Source organism: Sycon ciliatum, chromosome 8 (assembly GCF_964019385.1).
Source record: "Sycon ciliatum chromosome 8, ocSycCili1.1, whole genome shotgun sequence".
NCBI classification, from domain to species: Eukaryota; Metazoa; Porifera; class Calcarea; order Leucosolenida; family Sycettidae; genus Sycon; species Sycon ciliatum.
Genome location: NC_088650.1, coordinates 8,119,568 through 8,141,316, shown reverse-complemented (window position 1 = coordinate 8,141,316; position 21,749 = coordinate 8,119,568). Strand labels below are relative to the sequence as shown.

Sequence of the window (21,749 nt, the reverse complement as noted above, 5' to 3'; positions counted from 1 at the left end):
ACGCGAGCTCTCTCCGCGTTCCCGTAGAGAAGTCACGTGGAATGTGTACTGGGAATTTCCCCTTCCATATTTGGCAGTTTTCTGCATGCAGTTGATCGATACCCAGCAAATCCGTACGCATTTTCTCTGCGTGTGCCACAACGTAGAGAACTTCATAATCATCATGATCATCTCCGCGTAGAAATCTGGAGCCAAAACACGCGAAGCCGTAGACTATAATTATACTAAGGGAAACTGAACGCCAAAAATAAGTATGGCTTATCCGAAGGAGAATTGGGCACTGATTAGGCCTTGACGGATTATGCTAGCATAATTTTTCGCATAATTCCTACCAAAATCGAATAATCGCATAATTCGAGGCAAATTGCATACGAATTGCATAAAATTGTAATAATCCGCCTGTTCGCATCAAATTCCATACAGTTGTACATGTTCTATAAGTACAAGTACAAGTAGATGCACTAGGAAGTTGTAGGTTTACGACTCCCTTGATAACATGTCCAGTCCACTACAATCAGTGATGGTCGTAGCTACATGTACAATGTATGTCGGACGGTGCGTTGTTTCCGTTGAACTTTTGCTACTAGAGAACGCCCTCTACAAAAAAATTCCCCTTTTATTTTGCACAGAACCATTATGCATTAGCAGCATATGTGAGCATAATGCGGCATAATATGATAACTTTTAGCATAAAAATAGCATAATTCTGCAATTTTTTCAGCAATGCGAAAAGCATAATTTCACGAAAATATTAGCATAATCCGTCAAGGCCTAGCACTGATTCCGATGAGCTATGTCTCGAGCCGATCAGAGAAGAGGAACCGTGTCAAATTTCATAAATAACACCTTCCATATTTGGAAAATGGGCTTGATGACGTGCGTACTGCTTAGCTGTCACCATGCTGTGCATGCTCAGCAGTGTAATTGAATGGAAGAAAACAATTACTTTGGTGTTTTGCAGCTCTATTTCGTTCCCTGACGGTACCCAAATCTAGATGTAGGAATCTGTTGAGCAGGAGAGTGACACATGTCTTCCCGAAGGCTGTCCAGCCTGCAGTGCTGATGAAGAAGACACGAATAACACCCCAAGATCGATTGTAGCGAATTGAAAAACTCATGGTGAATTTGCTTCCACTCCAAGGCAATGTCGAGGTATGAAGGGTGCTTGTACTGCCTTCCAAAGTGAAGCGGAGATGAACATGGCTTTGCATAGCTGTTGTTCTACGCCAACTTACCTACTCTTGCTGGTACCGTAGTGGTATATTGCAAATTTCGTGGACGAACAATTTGAGTCACTAGTGGCTAGTGAGCAACACTAACAGGTGAGATTTTTCAATTTGACAAAAATTGTTTTTGTTTGAGAACAGACGGTGGCAGTCATTAGACTCAGTAGGTGTCTCTCTGCGGCTTCTTTCCCTTCATCGATAGGGTTGTGCTTGAAGTCGAAATAAATAGAACATGTGGAACAAAAATCTGATCATGTAATTCGAATTTCAATTTCAAAGTATGTGTACATCAAATCACAAAAATTTCAATATGGTGCTGTCCACTGAAAAAGACTGGGGGCTGGCAGCAATGGAAAGGGTAGAAACGAAACCAGTAAAGTAGAGTATTCATAAGGTAGAGGGAGTTGAAAACGGGAGACGAGTAGTGAGCATTTCAGTTCGAAGTAGTGTCAATAGACAGCATTGTGTTGCATATGTTCTGAATATTGTGCGAATCTAATAATTGGCAGAGGGTAGTGATTAAGCAGAGTATTGTTACAATACGAGGTACTTTGTGAGCAGATAGCAATCAATATCACGACATGGTTTAGACAGGAACTCATAAATGTCAAGAAATTGATAATCCAAAATTATAATTATTATCCCCTGAGTAGTAAAATTATTATGGTGTTCTCCTGTGTTTACATGCAGAGCCTTGACGTTGCTGGACGAGCGACAATATAAATTACATAAACGTGTAGCTCATAATGTGGGATGACTGCCGTATTGCATTGCCAACGCAAACCCATCCTGTGTCAGTGCAGCCATCCAGCAACGTACTCCCCGGACCAGATGCCGCTGCAGCTGAACACCATGCCGATGGAAAGCCAGGAGTTGATGGCGAAGCATTCTGGTCTGCACAGTACAAGGCAAAGAACAATAATATTATGAATTATAACGCATTGTAATCCTTCCCACACATCTTTGTAAAAACAAACAAACAGTGCCATTATCACAACACTTGATCAAGCATCTTGATGGAGGTATTTTCCATTGTGCTGGCCCAGCATCTGCACCAGGAAGACCATGTACACTTACAAGTATCTTGTGTGTGTGTGTGTGTGTGTGTTTGTGTATCCGTCTGTGCACACGTGTGTGTGTGGGGGGGGGGGGGGCTGGGGGTAGACGCATATGTGTATGGGTAGGAGTGTGTGTGTGGGGGGGGGGGGGGCTGGGGGTAGACGCATATGTGTATGGGTAGGAGTGTGTGTGGGGGGGGGTTCACACACATGTGTATGGATGTGTGCGTTGCATGCGTGTGTCTGTGGGATGGGGTGGGGGTGCACGCACATGTGTACATGTGTGCGCGCAATATAGAATGTGTGTATTGTGTTCGTTGAACACAGGGAGTCCTCCTGATTCCATAAACTTTGTGATCATTGTGATTTTATGTGCTTTGAAGTTGAAATTCGCAATACATGTACTGATGCTTGATTAGATTTATGTTCCACATGTTCTATTTATTTTATTTTACTTCAAGCACTTGTACTATCAAGCACAACCCTACCAATGAAGGGAAAGAAGCAGCAGAGACACCTACTGAGTCAAATGACTGCCACCGTCAGTTCTCAAACAAAAACAATTTTTATCAAATTGAAAAATCTCACCTGTTAGTGGTGCTCACTAGCCACTAGTGACTCGAATTGTTCGTCCACGAAATTTGCAATATACCACTACGGAACCAGCAAGAGTAGGTAAGTTGGCGTAGAGCAACAGCTATGCAAAGCCATGTTCATCTCCTCTTCACTTTGGAAGGCAGTACAAGCACCCTTCATACCTCGACATTGCCTTGGAGTGGAAGCAAATTCACCATGAGTTTTCCAATTCGCTACAATCGATCTTGGGGTGATATTCGTGTCTTCTTCATCACCACTGCAGGCTGGACAGCCTTCGGGAAGACATGTGTCACTCTCCTGCTCAACAGACTCCTACATCTAGATTTGGGTACCGTCAGGGAACGAAATAGAGCTGCAAAACACCAAAGTAATTGTTTTCTTCCATTCAATTACACTGCAGAGCATGCACAGCATGGTGACAGCTAAGCAGTACGCACGTCATCAAGCCCATTTTCCAAATATGGAAGGTGTTATTTATGAAATTTGACACGGTTCCTCTTCTCTGATCGGCTCGAGACATAGCTCATCGGAATCAGTGCCCAATTCTCCTTCGGATAAGCCATACTTATTTTTGGCGTTCAGTTTCCCTTTACCCAGACACCTGCTCTCTACGTGATTTCTCTACGTTTCACCAAGAGTACATAACCAAGGTTATGTACTCTTGGTTTCACGCAGAACCTCTCTACTGTGACCAGGTAGCACGTAGGTGACGACTCCCTGCGCTAGTAACCATGGTAACCATGCCATGCATGACCAAGATGGCAAGACTGCCAAGCTGGCAAGACCTTATTAGTACCCAAGACGAGACTGGCAAGAGTAGATCTACCTGTCGTGGACAAACTACGTGGACAAACTATGCCTATGCCTATGGTCTAGATAAGATAACAATCATGTTCAGGCCAAATAATTGTTATACTGAACACGAGGCTCTTGTCCGCACACACTTTCAGTTTGCTATCCGTTATGAGCCCTCTTACTCTGGTTTCATTCCACGTAGAGTTCATAGAGCAATGTGTTATACTTATAGTACTACCACCCCGCATCATTCTATTTCCTATTTTTATTTTCCTCCTCAGCTTCTTCTTCTTCATAAGCTGTTGACGGAGACTCCCTCGATTTAGGCTAAGGCCTGTGGAGAATCCATAAATACAAAATACAAATACAAACAACCTTCCAACTAAATACTACATGTACTACTAGTAGTCATGTATAAGTAGTAGTTGTCTAACTAGTTACTAGTAGTAGTACTTGGAAGGTTCAAGGTTGGGTAGGACCAAAGAGGGGCCGGGGGAAGCTGAGCGCAGCGGAAATGTACTACTCCACCGCTGCTCCGGGACCGGTGTCCTCGGAGAGCCATAGTCATCTAAATAATTCTAATCAATACCATACTAGTGATGTAGCTTATTAATTTTACTGACCGTATACATGTAGTACTATTAGTCTGAGGAATAAAAGCCAGCGATAAAACATTAATTGCGGATGAATGGAAAATTATTTTTGCCAAATAAATCGAATTGCGATAAAAAATAATGATCAGCTGTACATGATGCATCGATGTAGCGCATAGCAGCTAGCACCAGGGAGTCGTAAAACTATTTTTTTACGACTCCCTGTGTAGCACCTACTGGTACTCCACTTTTACCGGTATGTTTACAATGGTTTATGTATCTATGTCATTCGGATCTTCCCAGTTAGTTGTACATTGTACTGTTGAGATACCGAATTCAAATAAATCAATACCAGCCCCGCTTAGTGTTGTGCCGCGCGCACTGCAGAGTGCACTGGCACGGTGCAGTGGTTTTGTCTTTGAGTCAAAGTAACAGTTGCGATTGCTGTGTACTGCTGTATCTACTGCCTACTGATCAGATTGAAGTCAGGCTGACTCACGGTGGTGTGCGTTCAACCGTGTTGATTAGCCATGTCCAGACCAGAGTGTGGGTCCTGTAGAAGTAGTGGTAAGCATGGCAAGCTGCTGAAGTGTCTGCACGCATTGTGTGTCGAGTGTTTGGAAAAGCACATCAGTAGCAAGGGCTCTGTGGGTTGTCCTGAATGTGGAACAACCACTCCACCACCACACAGAGGTGTGCCCTTGCTGCAGTACCTGCCGGACAGTGATGTGTCTAGTGATGGGCTTGGTGATGAGGTAGCTGCTGCAAGTGCGGGCCGTAAGAAGTTGTGTGATGAATGTGTTGAGGATACTGCAGCAGTGGCTGTTTGTATGGACTGTGGTGATAATCTCTGCACTGACCACGCCAAAGGACACCCAACCTCACGCAGATCATACAAACACAAGGTTGCGGCACTCGGTGAGACTGCGGGATATACAGGTGGTAGAACACCAGCCAGCCATCACAAATGCTCATTCCACCCCTCGTTTGTACAGGGTTCGTATTGCTTGAGTTGTGAGCAGCTAGTGTGCAAGCAATGTCTAAGCGGTGGTGATCATGCTGCTCACAATGTGCAGACTATCATTGATGCATCTTCTAGCATTCGTCAGTCCTTGAAAGCCAAGCTGACTAGCACGTCACATGGAGGTGGCTGTGTTTTTGAAGAGTCGATCCAGAAGTCTGAAGCTGCACTGAGTGGACTCCGTGATGAGACTGAAGGCGTATCCTCCCGGATCAATGACGTTTTTGGTGGCCTGAAGAAAGCCATTGAAAAACGTCAACAGGAGCTTCTGGATGAGGTGGATCGACTGCAGTTGTCACATCTTCTTCCCCTTGAAGACCAAAAGCAGCAGGTACTTGCTGGTGACTCGTATCGCAAGAAAGTTCAACACCTGGCAGAGAACTGCAATGAGGATGTGAACTTTTTGAAGATGAGTAGATGGCTGGAGGAAGCAGCAAAGAATGCTGTGAGTGCGTCCCAGAGAGATGTGACGGTGTTTGCACCAGAAACTCTATTGTTTTCACCATACCACGTCGAGGAGCTGACTGCAGCCATTGCCAGAACTGGTTTCGTGAGTGACAATGGTATGCTGTCATCGGAGAAGAGTACCATGACTACTGCAGCCAGTGTTGAGGAGGGAGACGACCTTACCGTGATCATTGAGCCAAAGAATGGCCACGGTGATAGTCTGGCTGTGACGGAGGCACATTTGTCTGGTGTTCACGTTGAAGTAACGTCAGTGGACAACACCACCGACACCATTCAGCCTGTGCTGATGCCAGACAGCAGTCGTAATGAAGGCACTAGCATGATTGCAACGTTCAAGACGACCGGAAAGAAGGGTTCAGTGCAGGTATCATCCATGATCGGAGATCACCATGTATCTGGAAGTCCTGCCACGGTTACCATCATGGAACCGGTTCAGTTCGATCCCAGCCAATGTCATGCTGATCTTGTACTGTCAAACAACAACCAAACGGTTACTCGTGGAGCTGCTCATAACATGGAGTGGAGGTCAGTCTGTGGCCTGAGGAAATGGTGTAGCGGCAGACACGAGATATCCATCCGCCTTGATCGCATCAATGCTGGTAGTGTTGAACACATGTTTTTCTTGTGTAATGCTCACCTTCCAAAACTAGACACATTTCGAATGGGAAAGACTGCCTTATTTGGATGGTACAGCCACAACATCCATGGCGGTGACTGGACAGGCAGTGCACTGAGTCAGCCATGGCAAGCCGGTGACGTAATCCATATGTCATTGGATTGTGACAATCACACGTTAGTTGGTCGTCATGAGCGCACCGGAGCAACCCAGGCACTGACTAACGTGACAGGTGAACTCTACCTCTACATCAGCCTGTACCACAGTGGAGACCAAGTTACTATTATTTGAAGCTTCAATCCTCTCGATTTTCAAGAGCACGGTGATGTCACTGATGTGTGTGCAGGCGCGCCGGAACCGGTCCGGTTGGTCAGGTCGTAACCAGAACAACCTTTTGGTCACCAACACATGTGTACTGCTGAGGAGGTTATCTGTGCCCGGCATATCTTACACGAAGTAAGAAAGGCTACCATGTAGCCGGACCAATCAAAAACTGCTTCCGCTGGTCCTACTTATACAGGGTACCTTGCTATCCTGTGCCTAGCATGCCCTGGTTTGAAAACCACAAAGCTCGCGATCGGTGAAGGCATGCGTCTCTCTCTCTCTCTTTCTCTCTCTCTCTCTCAGGCTCTCTCTCTCTCTCTCTCTCTCTCTCTCTCTCTCTATTCTATTTGACGATTTGTAGATGACACGATCGCCTTGCTTTCCAGTGCCAGTGGTTTGAAAACCATGAATCTTCTGATCAAAGGCATACGTCATTTCTCTCTACTTTCAAGTTCTTGCATCTGCCTGGTTCTGCCGGTACATATGGCCTATGACAGTATGAGTTAAAGAACTTTCAAAGAAAAATGTAATATCTCTCAAGTTGTTTACTTACACCCCTGATCCCACTAGTTAATGTAGTGTCCATTTGGTGTTTGTCTTTACACAGTGTGTGTTTTAGTTCCTCTTGTCTCACTTCTCACCTTCTCTTTCCCTTCTTATTATCTCCCCTTGTGCATAAATCCTTCATTAAATGTATCACCTAGTTGTAATGGTTGCCACCCTTGTGATGCTACTTATCCTCAGTTTCATTGGTTCTGGTTGCTTGGATTTCATTTGAAGAGAATGCCCGAAACCTGGTTCATGAATTTCAGAATCCTTATTGCTGATGACGGTGAAGAATAGCTTGAGATTTGTAGTTTTTCTTTCCCTGCCAGTATGAGCATGATAATACTATGATTATCATGTCATGACTGTCACTGTCCCCATGACATGTGCAGTCTGCACACGGTCGTAGTCGCACTCAAAGAACGTAGGACATCCTTGCTAGGCCTTGACGGATTATGCTAGCATAATTTTTCGCATAATTCCTACCAAAATCGAATCATCGCATAATTCGAGGCAAATTGCATACGAATCGCGTAAAATTGTAATAATCCGCCTGTTCGCATCAAATTCCATACAGTTGTACATGTTCTACAAGTACAAGTACAAATAGATGCACCAGGAAGTCGTAGGTTTACGACTCCCTTGATAACATGTCCAGTCCACTACAATCAGTGATGGTCGTAGCTAGGTCGGACAGTGCGTTGACCCCGTTGAACTTTTGCTACTACAGTACAACGCCCTCTACAAAAAAATTCCCCTGTTATTTTGCACAGAACCATTATGCATTAGCAGCATATGTGAGCATAATGCGGCACAATATGATAACTTTTAGCATAAAAATAGCATAATTCTGCAATTTTTTCAGCAATGCGAAAAGCATAATTTCACGAAAATATTAGCATAATCCGTCAAGGCCTAATCCTTGCCATGCTTCATACTCATGCTCATAGATGTCGACCACATGCCCTAGAAGTTATTACTGGATCCTGTGCACACGCACGTGATTGCCAGCAGTGCACAACTACCCTACATGTAGAATGATAACAAGTAGGAATCATTTAGGAGAGATAAATAGCGCACTGAATCGGCAGAGCAAGCACAATGAGAAAAGAGTCGTGAAGCACTTGGCTGGGTTACCATGGTGACAGCTTACGCGATATATGGACCATGTGGACAAGTGCGCAAAAACAGGCACTACTCGTAAAGTCGGGAAATGGCAGTATAATAAAGTCACGAACAAAGACGTTTGTCGGCGTTCTTAGCATTCTTCCTTGCATTTCTTTTGAAAACGTAGCCAAAAACAAACCCATGCGGTGGAATCCTCCCATCGTAATTTCAAGGCCATTCAAACTCAATAGCAGCTAGCAGAAATTCATTAGAACTCCTATCCCAGCTCCACAAGTCACACTTTGTTCAATTTGGATGCCTGTTCTGCTTTCCATGCTTCTCTCCACTCCGCATAGCTAGCAGCTCCCATGACTGGCTGGCAGACATCTCGCCACCTCTGGTCAATGGCGGCTTTAGTCATGTCGCTCAGCAAATGTTGTTGCCCCCCACCAACCCGCACTTTGCCCTGACCAGCACCGGCTTCAGGCTCCAGTCCCATCACTTCATTCCGCATTCGCTTCGTTGGCCTTTCGTTGAAGTGCACCTGGTGTTCCTTCATGAACGCAAACGTTGACTTGTGAACGGCCTGCGCAATGACGGCCGGGTCGGTGATGTCCATGAAGGCAGCCACGCGCTCCACTTGCGCCTGCAAGTCTTCTTTCATGTCCTCAAAGAACACCCACAGGACATCGGGATCAGCATGGCGTGGCCACCAGGATGCCATGTGGTGGAATGCACTACAGATACCTCCTTTTTGCTGATCTGGCTCTCCCAGCTTCAGGAAGAAGAAGTTTGTCATTGTATCCGGGGAAATGTCGCCTACTTTGAACGTCCAACCTTCCATGAACTTGAAGAATGATACCGCAAGATCATAAGGGTGTCGAACCACAATGATGTAGCGACCACCCTTCGCCACGAGTGGTTCCCAAACATGTGTTTTGAACACGCTTGGCTTGAAGCGCTGCTCGTCGTCCAGGTTGATTCCCAAATCGTGCGCCATCTCCACGAACGGAATCACCATGCTGATGTCCTCGAAGTCCATGTCACCACCACCGCTCCGGAGCTGATGGCAAATCTGCTGCATCCATGTGGTGCCTGCCTTGGGGGCTGTGGATATGAAGATATCGCTCGGCTCCGCTGCTCCTTTGCTCATAAATTTCGCACCTACTTCGCGACTTTCAGGAGAATTTACTTTGCGAACTTTGTCTCCGAACTTGGCAAATTCAGCCAGCTCCTTCTGCAGTTGTGGATCCATGGTGGACACAATACGTTGAAGTGATCAATGACTGCGACAAGCAACGAAGGCTACAGGTCTGTTGGTCGTACTCGATACAGCTAAGCAACTGATCCCCTCACGTGCAATCCGAATCGCCCTCCGGCTCACTAGCACACTGGATGCTCCGGCTCAACGTTCTCTTTCCCTTTTTTCTATGCAATGCTCTGTTCACACAGATCTGCCCAAAGCCTTGCCAAAGCTTCGAACTACAGAGTACAGTACAACAGTTACTGCGTGTGCTCAGCGCCAAGCGTAGATCTACGCCCACATGCGACAGCCCCAATATGCCAATGCAATAATGCCAATGGATCTGTCAATCAGAGCTGTCATCTACACGCTGTAGGTTCGAGATAGAGATCAACAGCCGCATGCGATGTATAAAAGCTGTGTGCCCCCCCCCCCCCCTCTCTCTCTGTCTGTCTGTCTGTCTTCCTCTCCTAGGCGTCCCTCTATCTATCTACATGACATTGTACACCTTAGACAAGAACAAGACTTCTTAGTGCTTGTTGCGATGTCCATGAAACTATTACCTGAAACCGCACAGCATCTGCACAGCCATGTCATCCTGTGTACCCTCCCCCCCCCCCCCCACCACCACCATTTGTATTTTCATGGATTCTAGACAGATATCTACTAGCCTATATGTATACCAAAGAAGTCTGGCTTTGTTGTCTCTGCTCACTCCTGCTTCATATTCTTCACAATTCATTTGAAAGGACTCGGAAAGAGAGCGAAGGATAAATTTATAGAAAACAAAAAGGACCAAGGAACTACAAGCAGCGCTATGATGTCCACTACCACCACAATTTACTAAACAATCAGCCCATACGATAACATTGCACGACACTGACCCACGGTACTGACGTCCTACAACTAACTGGCTAGCAGAGCAGCTCTAGTGCATCTTGGATGCGCATTCCAAAAGCCTTTCAACTTTAGCAGTAACTCAAAACCTTCCAAGTAACTTAGTTATATGATAAGTTTGACACAAGGGAATGGTCTCAAACTGCGGAGAGTGCTCAATGCAAGCGAGGCAGAGCTTCATCACACACAAGCGGAAAAACCGTCAGAGATCGAATTCCATTACACAGTGTTTCACCGGTCAAGCAACGGATCATCAGATGGATGATCAAACAAAGTATGATACACTGGTTATATACTCAGAAGGTGTGAACTCCGTCATTATGGAGTGTGAAAATTATCATTATGTCGGGTCCCGGATGTGACAAGTCCATTTTTCATGATGCATTGTACTGAGTGCCTAGGTGCTAGATGAGGGTAATGATATTGCGGGGTGTGACCAGCCCATTTTTCATGATGCATTGCACAGAGTGCCTATAGTCCGTGAGCCAAAACTCAAAATCACAAGTGCCGTTGCACTCTCGGATGGACAAATCGCCGCTTACAGTGTTGGTCAAGGACATCACAAAGGATACGTTTTCGCTTGTTGGACGTTCCAGAACCGATCCAGAGACCTTCGCGAGGGCTTCTTTTCTCGACCAAATTCCACCGTGAGAACGAATATTTTTACGCGAGTGGTGAGGTGTGCGTCGTATGAGCAAGCGCAAAACACGAGTTCGCGTAGAGTGAGGAAAAATAATTTATTTTTAGAAGATGACGACGTTGACGACAATATCGACTTGGGATATTGTGATCACTTTATTGAAGTTTATTCCTTTCGTGTACATTGATGTTGTTTTGACAACAATGGAAGAAGAGGAAGACGTTTCTAGTGGCAGCGAGGTGCTGGATGAGGCAGCTGACGGCAACGAAGTGGCAAATGACAGCCCAGCGGAGTAATATTGCTAGAATTTTGTGTCTGTGTCACAGCGCCCAATTTAGTAAAAACGAGAAGCCTGCAGTGAGTAATATCGAGACTACAAGTTGGTGTCGCATCGTCAGCGCTGCTCGAGAGAAGGACGACCATATCTGGGCTTTTCTCTGCCAGCACAAGAGATCAGGGAGGAGTAAATGGTGTGGCTGGTATCATGAAAAGTGCTACACCAATTGCACCCATGTGATAGCAATTGCAAACCTGGAGAAGACCAGTGCCTCTGATTTTGCTTTGTCTATACTTGCTGACAGTGATGTGCATGTAGTAGTGAACCCAGAGCCACATCCTAAGGCCAGTAAGGGGCCACCTACCAGGAGCTTAGTGGTTGATACGAACAACGAATGCCATACCGGTGAAAGCAGAGCACGGTGTAAACACAACACGGAGAACTGGTCCACCCAGAGTTTCCGGAAGGGAATGTTTTGTTGCAGGCAGCAATGGAGAGGGCAAGACGACAAGTAGCGAGGGCGAAACCAGCGCTGCTGGAGGTCCAAGCCAGAGCACCTGGCTGCTTTGCGGGCAACATACTACTGTATACCATTAGCTGTGTATGTGTGTGTGCGCGCGCGTGTTTGTGTGTGTGGGCGCGTGCATGTGTGTGTGTGCGCGTGCGTGTGCATGCGCGTGCATGTGTGTGTGCGCGAGCATGCATATGTGTGTGCGAGTGTGCATGTGTGTGCGAGCGTGCATGTGTGCGCGCGCGCACGTGCATGTGCGTGCTAGGCGTTTTCCTTTGTTGGTGACACCACCCCAGGCTACTACTGGTGTTGGGGCACGGTGTTGCCACAGCCACTGCGGCCAGTGCGATCCGTGTTTCAGGTCGTTGGTGGGTTTTAGATTCCGCAATTGTCGACAAGGTGTGCGCCGTGTGTGTGTGTGTGTGTGTGTGTGTGTGAAACCCGACAGCATTGGTGTGATGTTGTCCGAAGGGACATCCATCACTTACATCTTGAAGGATATTGGTTCGACACTGCACAGCAGCGAGGAGAGTGGCGCACAGCATTCAGAATTGCTTCACCACCACAGCCGGCCTCCCGTGATCGGATTCAGTGTAGTATTTGTAACATTTCCTTTTCGAAGAGCGGCCTGCCATGCCACAAGTGTACTCAAGAGCGTCGCAAACCTGTAGCAGACCAGTCTGGCAGCAGCCAATGCACTGTATGTCTTCGCTGGTTTCACAGTCATGGCAGACTGACATAGTCGGATTCGGCAGCTGGTTCATGTGTGTGTGTGCGCACGCACGCGCGTGCCCGGGAGACTGCATAGTCGCATTCGGCAGCAGGTTCATGTGTGTGTGCGGGCACACACGCGTGCGCATAAGCGTGTTTGTGCGCACGTGCCTGGGAGACTGCATAGTCGGATTCGGCAGCTGGTTCATGTGTGTGTGTGCGCACGCGCGCGCGTGTTTGTGTGGATTCGGCAGCTGGTTCATGTGTGTGTGTGCGAGCGTGCATGCCTGGGAGACTGTATAGTTGGATTCGGCAGCTGGTTCGTGTGTGTGCGCGTGCCTGGGAGACTGCATAGTCGGATTATTCAGCTGCTTCAAGTGTGTGTGTGTGTGTGTGTGTGTGTGTGTGCGCACGCGTGTGGGTGCGCCGCAGCATGCATGCATGTATGTATGTGACATCATGTTATATTGGTAGTTATCTGTGGATTACTATGTTCTGCGGTGGACTGCGACAGCACACATTATGTGCCAAGATGTGCACCTGGTGATTTGCAACTGTGTTATGTTGAGTTGAAAATGAGCAATGACAGATAGCTTTTGGTGCTGTATGAGTGTGTTAGGAAATCAATAGCCAATTCCAACCTCTTGCATTGGCCGTCAGGTTGGATAGGATCAGCGCGTGCATTTACAACAGTGTGGTGACGTACTTCCTATTGTACTACTGTAATGTCACATTAGCTTCAGTGTTCATATAATAATAATACTGGAGTATTCTACGTATTCACTACTATTCAGTAATCGAGTGGTTATTACTTTTGAAATATACTTCACTCACCAATTCATTGCTATTATCTACAAGTTCCAGTCCAGTATGATGAAGTAAAGAGGCGATTTATCCAGCCAAGTAGAGGAACTTGGGATACGAAATCCAAGAGAAATCATGAGGGTTTTCTCAGTTCGGCCATTCACGAATGTAATTGTTATTCTTCAACGCAAACTGAGTAATATTTGACCTTGAACAGGATGAAAAGAAGTTCATGCTCGGGGCAGTCGTCATTTGCTCCAGAAGGTTACTCACTACAGTCTACGCCTATTGGCCTAGGAAGTCGTGAACAAATATGTCGAGAGATATTTAGGACACTCTTGGAAGTCAGTTCTGAACGATTGCATTGTAACTACAAACAGTAGTGACTTTGCTGCATGCAGTTTGCATCCCGATTCATAATTCTCAGCGGCAAAAAAATTCGAATCTAGTTTTGTGCACTGGTTTCCGCGTTATGTGCACTCGTGGTATCTGCTCATGGCTTCAAAAAATGAGAATCCGTGAACAAGCGCAAAAATATCAAGCGAAGAAGGCGAAAATGGCCGCTGCTGTCAGTGAGCAAAGTTGGATGTTTGGCGTCTTCTGTGACCTCCCTGGATCAGTTTCGAACTGTCCAACAAGTGGAAATCGCTTCAGGATACCATCGTGAAGCGGTGTGCCGAAGGACGATTTGTCCCTCTCTGGGTGCAACGGTCGATGCTAAAACAGCCGATTCTGAGATTTGGCTCACGAACTACTAGGGAAAGGTGATGGCGCAGAGTGGTGCACTGCCAGGTAACAGATATACAGTGGTGGCCAAAAGTTTTGACCCACCCCATGGAATCGTCAGTACAGCTCAGCCTGGCTCCTAAACACGCCGTTTTTTACTTCTTTGAGGCCAAAGCCGATTGAAACTTGGCAAGGACACTAAAATTTGCAAGAATCCGTTGTCAACTGAGATTTGTGATGGATCACCATACATTTGGGTGGGTCAAAACTTATGGCCACGTGACCAAATTTTGCTCTACCGTACCGTACGGTTTCAAAAAAGTTGTCAGGCTGATGCACGTGCCGGGAAAGTTGAAAATCAACACTTGACTTCTCACTTTGAGAGTTTGCGATATCAAACTTGATTATTTTGACGACGGAGATGGTATTTTCAGCCAGGATAGTGAACCGAGGTCAGATTAGCAAGGATGTGAGGGAAATGGTCGTGAAGCTGAGTGTTGACGGTCTCTTTTGGCGTGGTATCGCTCCTCTGTTGGATTTGAGTAATCCTACGATACGTAGAATTGTCAGGAAACAAAAATTGACTACATTTTCACCTCGATCAGACCGACCAAGAGAGATCAGTGCAAGACAAGATCGCCACCATATCATGAAGTCAATGGAGAATCGCCTCAAATCCGTCACTGCCTGCGAGCTGAGATGGTGAGCGACGGTGATAACGCGATTTCTGTGCGTTCTGTGAGACGCAAGTTGCAGAGAGCAGGCCTACGTGGCTGTATGGCCATCAAATGGCCCTTCATCCGTGCTGTGAATAAGGCAAAACGCCTTAAATTTGTATAGACGCACAAGGACTGGAGCAGTGATGACTGGTGGTAATTTCTGTGGACTGATGAGTCTAAAATCAACCTCAAGGGCTCTGGTGATGCAGTTTACGTCAGGAGGTGGACAGGATAGGCTCTGGCTGGCACATGCACCCGCAAAACTGTGAAGCGCCGCGACGGCAATATCAATGTATGGGAGCCATGGCCAGCAACGGCGTAGCGCGCATTTGCCGGGTGATGGATACGATGAATGCGGACCAGTTCCTCGCATAATCCGAAAACATGATGTTGCTGAGCATGATGCAGCTTGTGGGTGGTGTGGGTGGTGTCTTATGGCCGCTAACGCTCCGCAAACAGAACGGAGGCGCGGCGGACGGTGAACGGCATCACCGTCCTGACATGGCCCCTGCAGCCACCTGACCTCAATCCAACTGAGAATCTGTGCAAAATTGCTGGGCTGAAGCAGCACGATGTTGAAATCACCCCCAGAAACCAGTATGAGCTGTGGCGAGTGTGCCGGGAGGCATAGAAGTTGATTTCTCCTCACGAGCGCAAGAAGATCGCCGATTCAATGCGGCAGTGTATGCAAGCGATCATCAAGGCCAAGGGAGGGGTTACAAAGTGGTGGATGTATCTGGAATAGGCCGGGACTGACTTCTAGACTTTAGCTTAGTTGAATACTTTTTAGAAATCACACTATTCCGTGTATCCTGTTGGCGGTTTATGATAGTGCGGGCGCTGGCCATAAGTTTTGACCCACCTTTTACATATACTTGACCACAGTAGTCCCCAGATGACTCCGTCTTTCAGCATTTTTCATTTCTACTTCACTATTCAGCCTGATTCAGAGGTCCTCGACCAAAAATTTAGTAGCTTACAGCCCAAACCTTCAGAATTCGAGAAATATGCATGGTGGGTCAAAACTTTTGACCACCACTGTACAGTAGAGGCGCTACCAAGGCCATAGAATAATCACTGTCCTTATGTGATGGGCACAAAATTTGATAGGACATACTTGCTTTCGTGCCTGCATTTTGACACAATCTCATTTCGCTTGTTCAGCCTAGTGCGGGCGTCGGTTTCGAGGATGTGATACTTCTCGGTAGTGCAGAGGCCACATCTCTTGGACGTGTTATCGAACGAGGTGGCCCTGTCGCGGATCTTCCAGTCAATGACGTACTGCATGTTGTCCCGCTTCATCGACCAAACATGCTTTGACAACTCGGTGGAATTCTCATAGCGGTCATGCCTGAGCGTAGTCAAATGTAGGTGTTGGCGGATACTGCTCGGTAATATGGGATATAATGCTCTCAGTAATGCTCCACAAAAGGCCATACGAGAGAGCTTGGAAGCTCAGGGCCCTGCGCTATGCTTTGTTGCCTAGCTCATCGTGCATGTTGGTAGAACTGATGGAAATGCTTTTTCCTTTGATTAGCTTCATCATTGTATTGCAAAAACGTTTCAATGAGATACTGAAGTAACGTCTTCTGCATAGCTATGGAACCGGCGCTGACTCTGCCGATCACGGGTGTTCTGGAGTCGACGGGATGTCTGTCCTGACGTTTCCTGGGACCGGCGCTGACTCTGCCGATCACGGGCGTTCTTCTTCTTATCATTATTATACTGACGTTAACTAACATCCATTCTGATTGCATTTACTCGTCTCCCTACTTCGCATTTCTTTCCAGAAAATCTCTCCATACAGCAGGGAGTCCTTCACATAATATGACTCCCTGATATAGATCTACATGACTGTATAAACGTTATAATTATGATGCTATCGGCCTACAGGCAATTCCCGGGCTGGTCGACAAACGGCCCAGCCAGCCTGTTAGTGGGATCTCGGCCTCGCACACAAATCCACACAAAATGTTACTGCACTGAATGCATTCCCCCATACACTTCGCATATATATACTCATTCTCTTGATGGTACCGTACTCTTGATGGTACGGGACAGGTACGGGATAGCGCCAGGCATGTCGATGGCACGAACAAACAAAAATATTGTGGCCAGCTGTCTTTGCTGGTACGGTACAGTACGGGACAGATACGGGATAGCGCCAGGCGTGACACAAACAAACAAACAAACAAACACCAAATTAAAGCTGTGTGGACCCTGGCTAGCGCCAGACGTTACTAAAGTAACGTCTTCTGCATAGCTACGGGAATAATGCTCCAAAAAATGCTGATAATGCTCCGCCGGATGGAATATAAACACCTTAACCTTGCGGTATTGGGCTAAGAAAAACGCTATAATATTGCACCCATGCTATGATAAACACATAATACAATATCAGGTAAACATGTACGCTAGGTACAAACACATACAGTTATATTGAGGCGGCACAAAGAGGATACGCCAAGAAGGACTCCTTGACCAGCTTCTGCCTCTGAGTTTCCCTCTCCAAACGGGACTTTCCTTGTTTGTGTCTTGCGGTAGCAATATGGAACATGATTATACTCTTCTTCCCTGACAATGTTGTATGGCATGCCAGGCACACTAACTTGCCAGTCTCTTTTGAGCGGCTCATCTGGGAACTCCCGCACCCGTGTTTCGGCACTGATGGCCACTTCAGTGCTCTGTCCATGAGCTACTCGCGTCCTTTTGGAAAGATTTTCAGACTTGGTAATAGCTGTTTTGAAGTGTTTTCTGAAAAGACCGCTTCCTCGCTATCGCGGCAGGATCTGCAGTTTCCAACTCGACGATGTCACTATCATCAGAGGACTCCGCCAAAAGCTCATCTGGAGAAAGCCCAGCTTCCTCCCAATCCCAAGAACGGCATCGCGGCGAGTCAGCCATCAGCGTTGGCTGCTAGTTAGCTGGTCTTACACAATGGTCAATGTCCGGTGAAAGTCCAGCGTTACTCTTCGACAAAGACATGGACTCTTGCTTCGATGAAGAATGTTTTTTTGTAACAATACGGAGGATTAGCAAGACGAAATTCCCGTTCGCGTTCGCACTCCAAGGAAAGTCGAACTCGGTGACGGAATTCGCGTTATGAGAAGGATTAGCAAACAGAATTCGCACATGCATGACGTTGACACGATGTGCAGGTACTAGGTACAGCGTGGTAAATTTATGACTGCTCTGACACGAATCCGCGATTCGTGTTCCGACTACTTTTCCGAACGAAAACTGCGAAAGTTCGCAATCCAGTTCGCGACCTGAAAAATGTTTGCGAACGCGAACACGAATTTCGTCTTGCTAATCCTCCGTAATACATTAATTTGTGGACTGTAACCGGGTAAGGTCTGGAATTATGTGTGCGTGTGCGCACCTCCACCGTTCCATGCTGGCTCACATAAATTTTGTTTCGTTGGTTCGGCGTTGTTATCTGGATCTTCAAAAAGTTGCTGGCCGAAGATAGACTTTCGGGACCGGAAGTAAGTTTCTCCGAGAGTTTCCACACTGTGCTGGACCACAGCTAGCTAGCACTACTGCGCCTGGCACTGCGTGCCACGATCTGTTTGGTACCATGCATGATGTGTACGGACCGGTCGGTGGTCTATCGCTTGTAAGTTGTAGTAATACATCGCGTAATAAATGTTGCCAATCAAAGACCAACGCTATAGCCGATACGAATCTGTACACGATGTGTGTAGATCTACTATGCCGTCATGTAGAAAGTCGTATAATGCCATTTTTGGCCTCGTAATGCTTTATGAATATGATGCTCGTAATGCTCCGGGTGGTGTATAATGCTCGATATAATGCCGGCATTATCCGCCAACACCTAGTCAAATGGTTGCAGTAGCGAGCTTTGAAAGGCGGCGCAGACATGCCGATTCGATCTCTGACGGTTTTTCCGCTTGTGTATGATAAGTTTGATAACATAGAAGGGGAAGGTGAGCGCAATCAAGTAACTATTACTTGTAGTTGCTTGGGGGGGGGGGGGGGGGGAATAAAAAATACTACTTCTTCTCAAAATAAAATAAAAATTGAAAAAATAGAATAATGTTCCATGGGAGATTCATCCATCGTCTGCAGAGGGCTCAATTTACTGTGGGTAAGGAGAGGAATAAAGTTCAAAAACCATAATGAAAAGTAAGTAAAAAAAGTAAATAGAGTAAATTTTCATCTCCGTCCACAAGGGAACCCACGACGGCCGCTAAGGCGCTAACACCCAGTATATCCAGCGGCAGATGCAGCGCCTAACGGTGGGGGTGAGGTATTAAGAACTCAAATGGTGAGCCAAGGAACAAATTTCCATGTTACAAATAATCGCTTTTAAAAGTAAAAAGAAAAGAGCAGGTGGTACAGCAGACTTCCTATTCTGAATTCCCTGAACGAAGCAGAGACATTAGCTGGGTACATGTCACTATTACACAGTAGCAAGAGAGCTACCTCGGTCGACATCAGTGGACGTGGACTACGAGTGGATGCGACATACGAGTGGATGCGACAGCAACAGTGACTGGAATAATGGGTGATACGTTTCATGGAGCGAGCGTATGTACATATGTGGGATGACTGACATCTTGAACACACTGCGTTGGGGCCGGGGGATGGTGCGGGTGTCGCTGGGTAGTGCGTTCCACAGCTTGGGAGCGGCAACAGAGAACCTAGCCTGACCAGCGCGGCTTGCGGCGGGTGGTATGTGCGCTCCGATGTCCTTCTGCAAGCGGGTACGCCGATCTGGTGACCTTGAAACCAGTCCACAGAGCCGGTTCCCCGCAATGCCGTGGATGCATCGCCAGGTGAGCAAAAGCGCCTTTTGCTTGTGCAGCTCTGAGATTCGGTAGAGTTCCACCCGTTGGAGCAGAGGTTGAGCAGAGTCGTATGGCCGAGCGCCAAAAACTGCGCGAACCGCTTTGTTCTCCAGCGTCTGGAGATCCGTTGCTTGCTGGGCAGTTAGACAGAACACGAAACAACTACTTGATGCGTAGGTCAGATCCGGCATCACCACGGACTTCAAGTAGGTGACTCGGGCCGCCAGGCTCAAGCATCTCCGAGTCCGCCAGAGGGCACCTACTTTGCGGGACACCTTTGCTGTAATGGCTTTCAGGTGTTGCTGAAAGTTCAGCCCCTCGTCAATGATGACGCCAAGGTACTTCGCGCTGGTGACTGTCGGCAGAGCTTGGCTGCGACAGAGAACTGTGACCCGGGGTCCAGCGTCTCTACCAGGAAAGACTGTGAGAACTTGACTCTTCTTCTCATTCAGAATCAGTCCTCGCTCTTCCAGCCATGCAGCCAAGGAGGAGACTGCGGTGGAGAGCGTACTGGCAACAGCCTGAGTCGTGTCAGCGCTACAATATACTGCGACGTCATCGGCGAACTGGATCGTGGCTGCGGATTGGGCTACTTGAGGAACATCTCTTGTGTACACGTTAAAGAGCAACGGGCCGAGCACCGATCCCTGGGGCACACCGCAGCTGCAAGAGGTGATTGTGCTGCTGCTGGCCCCGAAACAAACTCGCTGTGTCCGCTCACTGAGGTAGCTGATGAGCCAGCGAAGGGGTCTGCCTGTCACTCCTAAAGCAAACAGGTCCTGAATGAGACGCTCATGACTGACTTTGTCAAATGCCTTGGAGAGATCGAGAAAGCACACTCCCGATACCTGGCGTCGATCGCGGGCCTCCAGGAGCGTGTCCGTCAGGACAACCAATGCATCTTCTGTTGAGTAGCCATGCCGGTACGCAAACTGCGTGTCAGGCAGCGCATGAACACGGGAAAGCTGACCTTGTAACTGGTTTTGTACAATCCGCTCGAGGATTTTCGAAATAATGGGTAGTAGAGATACTGGTCTATAATTCCCAGGGGAAGCAGGATCTCCTGATTTGAAGAGGGGGCGAACCTCTGCTAGCTTGAAGGCCCGAGGAACGATACCCGATTTCAGGGACATGTTGAAAAGTTGGGTGAGGCTTGGTGCGATGATGTCGGCAGTGGCGAGCAGCAACGATCCTGGGACCCCGTCACTACCGGTTGCTTTTCTGGCGTCGACTTCACGGAGCAGTTCGTAAACGGAACCTGCATCAGTCCCTCGAAAATCCGAAAGAACTTCCCCTCTCAATGGCCCCTGAGGTTCTGCCAATATGGGAGGTCTATTGGCGTCGGTCACAACTTGATGGAACGTATTGCCGACCTCTTCAACATCGCATGTAGGATCCGGTTGTGCTCGGGTACGGCTTGTAAGGCTGTTGATGGGCTGCCGGAGCTTACAAGGGTTTGCAGATGCAGATTGACATGTCTGATGAAAATACGAGTTTCGTTTGCGCCGAATCGCGTTAGATGCCTGCGTCCGAGCGCGAGGCGTGTTGTGACTTCTCGATTGCTTGAACGCGATCCTTCAGCATCAGGACCTTGAGGTGCTGCTTTGTTTCTGAACTCCTTCATGCCATCGTCGATTCGTCTGTATGACTGGGGTGTCAGAGCCGCTCAGTCTTCGTTTCACCTCCGAGTAGTAGCATCGATCAGAGAGCGCTTTCGATGCGCTCTCCAAGACGTTTCCGATCATGTTTATTCTTCACAGCGCTTGAAATTAAATACTGTACTGTAGTATCATTTTGACAGGTGTAGTGACCGACTCCATGATCCACAGTCAAAATGACCTGCGTTCATTTGTTCAGCTGTTGTATCGAAAGTTTAAGATTCCTTTCAAGACCATCATTGAAAATCAGCAAAATTTCAAGAAGGAGCTTCAAGCAACATTTTGATTTCCTACATCGCGTATACTGTACCGGTAGTACTTTAGTAGCAGCGCACGCAGTCTTGTTGTAGTCGCTGCGTTGCAGCAATATTTTTTGTGGTTTGTTTTCAGAGTCAATG

At 47.3% G+C, this 21,749-nt stretch overlaps 2 protein-coding genes and 2 long non-coding RNA genes across 4 annotated transcripts; 2 read left to right on the top strand and 2 right to left on the bottom strand.

The window, feature by feature from the left end:
- Nucleotides 1-789: 789 nt before the first annotated feature.
- On the top strand, nucleotides 790-2,083 carry LOC135823208 (uncharacterized). Its single transcript, XR_010554626.1, has 2 exons — nucleotides 790-1,322; nucleotides 1,917-2,083. It is a non-coding gene; the product is annotated as an uncharacterized LOC135823208 (long non-coding RNA).
- LOC135823209 (uncharacterized) lies at nucleotides 1,465-3,035 on the bottom strand. The gene is made up of 2 exons (XR_010554627.1): nucleotides 2,873-3,035; nucleotides 1,465-2,120 (listed from the first exon to the last, which is right to left on the bottom strand). It is a non-coding gene; the product is annotated as an uncharacterized LOC135823209 (long non-coding RNA).
- A 1,560-nt stretch (nucleotides 3,036-4,595) lies between these two features.
- On the top strand, nucleotides 4,596-7,550 carry LOC135823180 (E3 ubiquitin-protein ligase TRIM45-like). The gene has a single exon (XM_065336027.1). The coding sequence runs from the start codon at nucleotides 4,800-4,802 to the stop codon at nucleotides 6,663-6,665; it is 1,866 nt and encodes a 621-aa protein (XP_065192099.1). The 5' UTR covers nucleotides 4,596-4,799; the 3' UTR covers nucleotides 6,666-7,550.
- Nucleotides 7,551-7,986: 436 nt separating this feature from the next.
- On the bottom strand, nucleotides 7,987-9,806 carry LOC135823181 (sulfotransferase 1B1-like). The gene has a single exon (XM_065336028.1). The coding sequence runs from the start codon at nucleotides 9,604-9,606 to the stop codon at nucleotides 8,647-8,649; it is 960 nt and encodes a 319-aa protein (XP_065192100.1). The 5' UTR covers nucleotides 9,607-9,806; the 3' UTR covers nucleotides 7,987-8,646.
- Between the last annotated feature and the right edge of the window lie 11,943 nt (nucleotides 9,807-21,749).

Bases quoted from the DNA above. Each gene is read 5' to 3' on its own strand.
- LOC135823181 (XM_065336028.1), bottom strand. From the start codon at position 9,606: ATGGATCCACAACTGCAGAAGGAGCTGGCTGAATTTGCCAAGTTCGGA.
- LOC135823180 (XM_065336027.1), top strand. From the start codon at position 4,800: ATGTCCAGACCAGAGTGTGGGTCCTGTAGAAGTAGTGGTAAGCATGGC.